This window comes from Penaeus japonicus, unplaced genomic scaffold (genome assembly GCF_977035675.1).
Source record: "Penaeus japonicus unplaced genomic scaffold, GWHDUDI00000001_assembly GWHDUDI00000004, whole genome shotgun sequence".
In the NCBI taxonomy this organism is placed as follows: domain Eukaryota; kingdom Metazoa; phylum Arthropoda; class Malacostraca; order Decapoda; family Penaeidae; genus Penaeus; species Penaeus japonicus.
In genome coordinates, this window is record NW_028234406.1 from 6632173 (window position 1) to 6642172 (window position 10000).

General features: G+C 37.4%; 1 protein-coding gene across 1 annotated transcript in view; it reads left to right on the forward strand.

The window, feature by feature from the left end:
* Window positions 1–10000, forward strand: part of LOC122257473 (Organic anion transporting polypeptide 74D) — a 63450-nt gene that overhangs the window by 33928 nt on the left and 19522 nt on the right. Inside the window, exon 5 of the mRNA XM_086535762.1 lies at window positions 6609–6672. Within this exon, the coding sequence (XP_086391888.1) occupies window positions 6609–6672 (64 nt within the window). The remainder of the gene's footprint in view (window positions 1–6608; window positions 6673–10000) is intronic.

The following is a 10000-nucleotide window of genomic DNA, read 5'->3' on the forward strand; positions in this document are numbered from 1 at the left end:
AATAAGAAGCCAAATATTCTCAAGTCTTGAATTATGAGGTATGCAATACCCTGATCTGAACTCATTATAAGTCTTGCTGCTCCGCGTGGTTGACTAAATACGTTCTGGATTCCACCCATGATAATCATTATTTTTGATGGTATTTTACTTGTAGTTGTTGTTTCTGTTGTTGTAATTCTTACTATTAACGTTGAGTCAGTTTTTGGAAATATAGTGACTGTGAGTTTCATGTCCAGTGAATCCCGAAAGCATTGCACTGCACTGACCTGAATGCAGAAAACAATATGCAAGTATATAATGTGTTCTGAATATAACGAGATGGAAGGTTATCGTTAGATGGAAAGTCTTTGTGCTCAGATTTGTTAATAATTTTGATAAATACCGAATATTTGCTTTAGTTGCTTCTTGCGAGATAGTATTCGTCAAACACTTTGCGAACCGTAATGTTAGTCAATTCTACCCACTGTTGACGTTAAGAAGGGCACGTGACCAGTCCCACAAGAGCATCTTCTTGCCCCGAACAAGAGAATCCTTAGTTGTATAACGAGATCATTGTATGTTAGAGGGAAGTTCTCGTGTCCACTCTGAGGCGGAATTGTAAGATCTTGCAGGCACATAATTCCGAATCATGTATTCTTGCAAAGTGCAGATATACTCGAGAGATCAGTAACCGAGAGAACGGTTACTTGAACAATAAAATAGGTATGTAGATCTTCAAGATTATACTGACACTAATAGAAGAACATTTGCTCTTTATAAATAGGTTTTCTATGATAAATGAATATAAACTAGCAAGTAAATGTATATAACTGTGTTCCCAGACGAATAAGTGTATCCCTCCCCCATAAATAAATCTTATAAATGCATTCCAGAGCAAATACATTTCCCCTTTTTTTCTCATTTTTCCCCTTTTTATTTTTCTCTCACAAACCAAATTTAAAAAAAAACTCATACATATAGACAGACAAGTCATTCTCAGAAATGAAAATATTCACATTCAATATAAGTAACATAATGCAAGACACTTAATTTAGTATTGAAAATAGCATAAGAGAATCATAGACAAGTGGCCCGCGTTATGTTGTTCAGCGAGGCGAAAACACACACATGCCTTGAAACCTGATTCTCGCTGTTGATGTTTGACGGGAGAAACTGTAGATTAACGAGAGTTGTTCATTGTGTTCATCGGGGTGCAAAATTGATCAGACGTTTGTTCTTGGGGCGTCCGTTTTACAAGGAAATAGACAGCAGAGGGGGCCGTCTCTTAATTCTTTTTTTTTTACTTTTTTACTTTTCTTTTTTTACTTTTTTTTTTTATTTGCATCACGGAGCCGCCCTCGCGTGGGTAACCCGTCCTTAACCTGACCTTGGCCATAATAGGGACATTGCGAAATTCCTTGCGAAAATCTTTTATGTTGCAAACGAAAATCTTGTCTGGCGAGGGCGGGGGAGGAGGATTTGCTCTCGCGTTGAAATAACAATGTCGTTTTCTTGTTTCTGTCGATCTCTTTTCTTTATATTTTTTGTCTTTCTCCTCTTGCTTCTTCCTGTCTTTCTATCATTTCTGGATGATGATTTGGCATGTTTTACTAGTTATCGTGTAACATAGGATTTCTAACAAAGGAGATCAGGTAACGAGCTTTGTCGAAATTTAAATGCGATAAACTCTACGCGATTCAACAGCCATAGATGAGAGACGACGAACAAGATGCCAAGAAAGGTAGACATTTAACGGTTCTGCAACACTGCAAATGGAGAAACCTTCGAAAAAAAAGATACTCGAGTCTATAGCCATTGCAACCAAAATGAAATAATAGATGTGGCAATTTTGATGTAGAGTCTCAAGGCAACTTTTACTCCAAGTCTTGCTTCATTATGGGTGATGTAGAAATATTACTTTTTTTGGTATAAATACGACAGCAAGAGGTGTGGAAGCTCTGCTGAGTCACCCCTGATTGGTATGTGCCCCTCCCCCTTCCCCCCCTTCCCCCCTTCCCCCCTTTACCCTCCCCTCTCACTTCCCCCTCCCCCAGGACTCCCAACCGGTCACAGACAGCCAACAGAAATTTTTGCTTGTCATTCATTTTTTCTTCTTTTTATGCTTCTTCTTCTTCTTCTTCTTTCTCATTTTTTCCTCTCTTTCTTTTGTTACAACGAAAGGTATTAAGCGGTGTGATATCCCCTGCTCTCCAATCACCTCTCCTCTCTCCCTGTCCTAATGTTTCTCTGCTCCTCTTCTCTTGGCCATTCCATTTGTCTCATGTTTCTCTCTCTTTGTCTCTCTTCCACGACTCTCATCTCAGCTGTATCTCTTCGCCCTTTGTCTCTATTCCTCCTGCTTTACTCTATCTTCACTCTTTGTTCTCTCAGTCTCACGATTTTTTTCTTTTTTTTCTTTTTTTTTTGCCGATTCTTCCTCCCATTTCATTGAGATATCCTGTTTGTCGCGATTACTGTCCGTTTATCCTTCTTGTTATCCTGTCTCCTTATAGGATATGTTCTTTGATATGTCGTCTTTGTCGGCCTTGATAGTATCCTTACTTTATCATTAAAAGGCGTGATAACTCTACGGCGGAGAGAAAATAGGAAGAAAAAATAAGTCAACCAGCCATGATAGGAAAGAAAGTTTTGTGGAGCTTGACTATATTTAAAGTTTTCTACTGTCATTATGTATTACATTTATGAAGTATAGATCAATATGTCCTCTGAGGTCAAAGGTCAGCCGTAAATTAGGGCATGAGGACGGGCCAAGTATCAGTAAATAAGAAGGAGGAAGAAGAGGGGAAAGGCAAAGGGAAAGATCCATTCAAGTTAATAACATTAGTGAATGCCGTTAGGTCCTGTAGGAATGGGTTGTTATATTCAATATCCTTCTCTTCCCAGCCTGTTAAGTTGCAGAAAGTGTAATTAGACTCCCTCATAATGATATAATACAATAGCAACAATATCATGGATTATGATAATAAGAATGATAGTAATGATCAGAAAACATTTATCAAATATTTCACGTAGGAACTATTTTCAACATGGCTTGAGGCACCCAGGACCAAGTAGACGTCCAAGAGTAAGTTTTAACTTATGTTAGCATAAAGTCCCATCAGGAATCATGCCATAAACATGTCTTGACAAAGCGACCCACGCACCTCGCCTTCTTTTTCCTCTTATTCTTTCTAACTTTCTTTACGCTTTCTTTCTATCTACGTATTCTTTCCTTCTTGTCTCAATCTCGCTTTTTTTTTCTTCTCCTTTTACCTTCTTCTTTTCTTTCTTTCCAGACCTTTTGTCTCTCATCTGGAGTTGACACTCAGAGGAGGAAAAAGTTTAACAACTTATTTATCTATTTTGCAATGAAGTTCGTCAGTATTCGCGTCTTTGGATTTTTTTTTTTTTTTTTTTTTTTTTGAGATATTAATGGATGCTACATTTTTTTAGTTATAAAATTGATGATGATAATAAAAATGAAAGTGAATCATAATTAGACGAAAGTGACATAAAGCATGAATAAATGAACATCGTTGTTTTGGCACAAGCATGAGAGGGTGTTGCAACAAGGGGTAAGCAATAATAAGGTTTTCAATTCCTTTCCCTATTATCTGGACGCCATTGAAAATAAGATAATAAATATCATTTCAACAGACAACTTTTTTATATTCGCTTTATCGTTATATCTAAGGATGATGTGTATAAAGCAAGTGGAAAGTCAGTGATGCATGTATCATGTGAAAAGCATAGTCTCATGGTATCTTTATGTAGAGATGCCGAGGCTCTGGGGAATAGAGAGAAAGAAAGGAAACAAAGAAAGATACAAAAAAGATAAGCGAAAGGGAGAGAGACAAATGAGATAGACACATAAGAGCACAGTAGATAAACACAGAAGAGAAAGACACATATCAGATAGACAAAAAAAAGGAAATAGAAAGACCTAAAGGGATAAAAAAAAAAGAAAAAAAAGAAGGACAGAGCACTCAGAGAATTTTTTAAAAAACGAAAAATAAACAAAGAACGAAACAGAGACACAGAAAAAGGACAAAACCACCATTCCAAAAACAACAACACACATTTGATAAAAAAAAGAACTACTCCAACTCCAACCACAGAAATATAATGCCATGAATACAAGGCTAACGAGAAGGAAGAGTCAGACGAAGTGAAAAGAGAGAGAGGAGAGGTCATACATCTCAGGCAGAAAGCATTCAAAGTAGACCGGTTTGGGAGGTTCGCTGAGTGGGAGGAGAGAACAGGAGTAAGAGATCGCTGGAGATTAATTCTCGTGGATTTGGAAGTAATGTGGAATGGAGAGAAGGGGGGAGGGAGGGGGGGCGTGGTGTTAATAGTTTGAGGGTTTTTTGTTGTTTTTTTGTTCTGGAAGGTTTGTTTTGTGTTGTTTGTTTTGTTTGTGTGTTTCTTCTTCTTTGTTCTATTGTTATATAGTTATATTAGGATTATTGGTATCTTTATTATTCATTATCGTCGTAGTCTTAGTGTAGTCGTTATTTCTATATCGATTTTGATATTATCATTGTCTTTTTTTTCTTTATTATCTCCATCATAATACTCATCATTATCATCACAATTGTTATCATCATCATTATTAGGATTGTAAGTTTTTATTAGTTCCCATCAATGTGCATTTTCCTCCCTTTTTTTCCTATTCCTCTTCATAATCACCTATTTCATCAGCTATCTCAACTATCTCTATTTTCCTTCCCATTCCGAGGTTCATCTTGATCCCACTAACACTAAATACTCCCCTCGAGGTCCTAGGCGTCTCCAGTGTTATCTTTCCTGCAGTGAGAGTGTATCTATTTACACGTGAGGACCTCTTGGTAGCAATGGTTATTTTCGGTGGAATGAAGGAGAGAAGAGAAGGGTGAAGTGTTCGCCTGGCGGAGAGTTACAGAGGAGATTCTTGACATTTAGCGAGTGTGTAACATGCGAAGTTAATCAAGAGCTGGCCCTGGCTCTTTCTTTTCCTCCACTTGAAGTTAACAGTAATATTATCTTTCGTCTTTTTCTCATATTCCTTTGGCATCGACATCTAGACAGTCTCTTCGGGAGTATTACAATCTGGGGAGGATACAAACTACAGTGCGATTAATTCGTTATAATGTGACATTTAGAATGTAATATTATAATAGATTACCGAAATTGAGCCTGTGATTGTATACGTGCGTGTTGAGTGAACATTATAGAAATACACATATAATATTTTGAAAGCAAAAATAATGAGACAGAAGGACTTAGGCAGAGAAACAAAAAGAAGAGCATACATATGTATGTGAGTGTGTTCATAGATATATATATGATTATATATATATATATATATATATATATATATATATATATATATATTTGTGTGTGTGTATGTGTGTGTGTGTGTGTATGCATATATCTATTGTGTGTGTGTGTGTGCGTGTTTGTATGTTTCGCGTCAGGATAGTACCTATCTATTTTTACGCCCCTGCAACCTACGTCTGTATCATTTTACAGTCTGCATCTTAGATGAGGCGTATCTCCATATTTTTGCCATTAATAGCATGAAGCACACACGTATTACCATTCAAGTGGTACCGGGACCTTGACAGCACTTGCAAGACAATCAACACGATCATCTAAGTAATATCACATATTTGGGTACATAGATCATACAGCTGACGTCACCGTGCATTACGAGGCTCGGTACAGCGGCTCTGTAAAAGCGTTATGCATGACAATAGTGTGAAAACTAAGAGGGTACAAAATCATGCACTTTTCAGCATCCATACGTAGTCGGCCGCCCATGCAACTTTACTCACCAATCGTGTTTCCTCTTGCTACGCTTCGCCGCCCACACACTCACAAGAACAGCGTCTAAGAGCAACATCAATCAATCTTTTTTTTTCCCTTCTATTTTAAGAGTCGATACATACTCTTACAAAATCATTCTGTCAGTCTAATAGCCAAATATAGATAAAAGCTTATGAAAGAAGATACACTTTAGAGGAAACAAAAACAAAAAGATATGTCTAAAAAAAACTACAGACGCACGAAATTTCTCCCCTCCATCACTTCCAATAGTTGTTTACGATGGTCGATACTACCATTCATACCGTCGAGGGTGGTTGATGGTTCCCGGTCGGCGCTGCTTCGCTCAGGTACCCTTCTCACGCCCGCATGTCTGGGCGAGGCTTCGGAAATAACTCCGACACAATGGGAGGTAAATCTTAAGTATTAAGAGATGGATTTGAGTGTTGAACAAGCCATCCGTTGAACGAGAGCCTAGCATTAATACTAAACAGGATTGTGTGAAGTGGTCTTTTTTTTTAACCGGATAGTGAGTATGAACAAGAACAAATTTCAGGGATTATTGGAGTTATAACCTCTTTTTAGTGGTTCGAACTGCTATTACCCCTTTTCCTGCGGACAGACAAACGCCAGCACTAACAACCTTTACTGTAACACTAATCCATGAAGCTGACATGTTTACACCATCAAGCGCCTTCAAGCCCATCCCCCTCCACGACCAAAAAAAATCGGCAAAATTGTTTTTCCTCCTTACACATCTTATTTATTTACCAAAGATAAATCAGAATAAAAAAAGATCCTACTCGGTGAGGGCGTGTGGTTAGAGACCAGGAGCCACAAAGGGCGGCATAAAAGACCAGTCCCCGAGTCGTCCGTCCACCGCTCCTGGTCGGTTGGTCCCTCTTCCGGCGCCGACCGACACCTTTCATTACGGGCGACCGAACAAATACTTGCGGACAGACAAAGGCGGGCGCAGGAACATACACAAAGGCGAATATAGGCATAATTATCTCTAATGATTAACGAGAATCTTGACTAATACCTGTAGTTATCTTACTCTTGATATTTGTTTTTCTTCGGGTTATTAACATCTAGAAATGCTTAAGGTTTACCAATGTAGATTAATGCTATTAATAACTATCAGCAGTGTATATTTAGATACCCCTTCGGCATATTCAGCAATATTACAGGTTACTACGGCATTGCGATGATTAACTATTGAAAATGAAAATGCTAAAATTACCCACAAAATGCTACATAAAACGAAAAAAAAACTCCCGAACGCAGTGTAGCCAGAGCGTCTCCACCAGCATTAGCATGGACACGCGCCCCCCTTCTCCCATAGTGTTGCTTTAATGATGATATTATGTTCCTACGGCGCACGCCCCCATTATTTCCATAAGTAAGTAGGGTTATCACCTTCCATGAGCGAGGGTCGGGAAACAGAGCTTTTACCCTCGTGATGAGGATAAATAATAATAGTTCCATTTCGGGATCTCTCTCTTTCTCTCTCTTTCTCTCTCTTTCTCTCTCTCTTTCTCTCTTTCTCTCTCTCTCTCTTTCTCTCTCTCTCTCTCTCTCTCTCTCTCTCTCTCTCTCTCTCTCTCTCTCTCTCTCTCTCTCTCTCTCTCTCTCTCTCTCTCTCTCTCTCTCTCTCTCTCTCTCTCTCTCTCTCTCTCTCTCTCTCTCTCTCTCTCTCTCTCTCTCTCTCTCTCTCTCTCTCTCTCTCTCTCTCTCTCTCTCTCTCTCTCTCTCTCTCTCTCTCTCTCTCTCTCTCTCTCTCTCTCTCTCTCTCTGTCTTTTTGTCTTCTCTTATCTCCCTCTCTCTTTATGTTAGGATTCAAAACATCTGTTTGTTTGTTCTCTTCAAATATATATATTTTTACAAGTGGGTTAATAGATCTATATATTACCCAAAAGTAGATAAGTGAAGATTATATAATGCACGTTTAAATATTACTTTTAAAAAATCGTGTGGGTGAGCAGGTTTGTTTATTATCCAAGTTATCATGATAATATACCAAAATTTATTTTTTTGGAGGTACAGATACAGTTTTTGGAGAGTAAATATTTGTAAGCCAATGAAAATGATTTATGTATTAGATACACTGTGGGTGTTCTTTGACAGTCCAGGCAATTATAAAGCAATTTTGTAGATGATGTATTCATCAACATAAAAAAAGTATATTTGTATGTTTCTTGTTCCCGCTCGACAGGCAAGCAATCCCAGACACAAAATATGACAAAATATTATCCTTAAGTATTATCATTTGCTCTCATACCAACAACAACGTCCATTTTACATGTTAAATGAATCTAATGTTTATGAGAGGCTTTTTAACAAATTATTTCCTATGGCAATTTGCTAATAACATAAGTGGCTTATTTACCTTGGGATAGGGAGGGGGTTGGTGGATGGGGGGTAGGGAGGGGGTGGGGGTAGGGTGATGACTTTCATTTTTTGGTCCCACGGTATATAATCGATTCTTTGTTTGTTGCATTGTTTTGCTCTCTCCAATGTCATGGTTATTTTGAATATATTATTGCCGCGATTCATCAGATTAATATCTTTTGAAAATTGATATAAATTGATAATTTTTATTTGAGTTCTTTTTTTATTCACAATATATTTTACTCACAGAATTAACTTCCTCGTTGATTTGGGACAACATCAATCTCGAATTAAGTATTCTTTTAACTTGATCACAAATTGGATTCATATAAAAAAGGAAAAAAAAAACAGCAAGTCCAAAAAGTGATAATACTGGCAAAAAAGACATTAATTTTGATGTTATCGTTGACACTTCGCACCATCTGTATTTCCATTAAATCTAATCTTTTGGACTAAATGGCATCGCTGGGGAGAATATCAATGAACTAGTCACCGTGTGTCGTGGGCGTCCGCCTTATTCACCGATCTGTTAATGAGTCCAGGTTGCACATCACATATTACGTGGCCGAATTATAGGAAGAATCTTTTTTTATGGATAGTATATTCTACTGATTTTTGTCTTTTTTTTTCTATCCTCTGAACTTTTAACTTTTTTTTTAGTCTTTTTATCCCTTTTCTTGTCAGTGAATTTTTCCTTGATGTTTTTCTTCAGTACTTCTTAACAGTTTTGCCGTTGATACTTGGTATTTTGTGTTCTTATGTGTTGTGTTTGCCTTCGTGTACTCGCACCCATGAGAAACATCAGCCGCTTATATGACAATGATAATAAAAGTGCATGAGGCCTTTAGTCAACATCTTGTACATGGGACTATCATGTCTCTTATTTAACGATACTATTTATTTTTATTTTTCGTATTTAATGGTACCATATAATTTTATATTTAATGTTACTAATTATTTTTGTTGCCTTCTTTATTGGTATTTATTCAGCATTTATCGTATTCGTTGACACTTATCTACTATTTATCTTATCCATATTATTTTTGTTAATTAATTAGCCATACCTATATACATCATACAAATAATATTGCAATAAGGAGAGCAATCTTTCAGAACTTAAGAGAAATGACCCACGATAAAGCACTGATGCTTAGCAAGGTAGATAATGACTGAAAGACATACCAGGCAAAGCTTTTAAACCGTACTCACTCTCTCTCACTCTCTTACTCTCTCTCTCATTCTTTCTTTCTCTCTCTCTCTCTCTCTCTCTCTCTCTCTCTCTCTCTCTCTCTCTCTCTCTCTCTCTCTCTCTCTCTCTCTCTCTCTCTCTCTCTCTCTCTCTCTCTCTCTCTCTCTCTCTCTCTCTCTCTCTCTCTCTCTTTCTCTCTTTGTCTCTCTCTCTATCTATCTATATATCTCTCATTTTCTCTCTCTATCTCTTTATCTCTATCTCTCTATATATATCACTCTCTATCTATCTATCTATCTCCGAGAAACTGGTGAATGTTCACACTTCTCAGCTTTAGGAAATTAACACGTCAGCTCTTACTCCACTTTTGATTATGTGTCACATATAAAATTATTATTGATCGTCATTAAACGTGATTTCCTGAACGTCGGTCGAATAAATAACATGGCAAAATTACGAAATTCTTTGCGAGACTTTATACTAGCGATCAGATTTTTAGGAAATATTATGCAATTTTTTGGGGGGGTTTTGCAATGGCAGACCTCTTATTTATAATATGAAAACCTAGTAGATACTGTGTGCGTGAGAGAGAGAAAGAGAAGGAGAGAGAGAGACAGACAAACAAACAGAGAGAG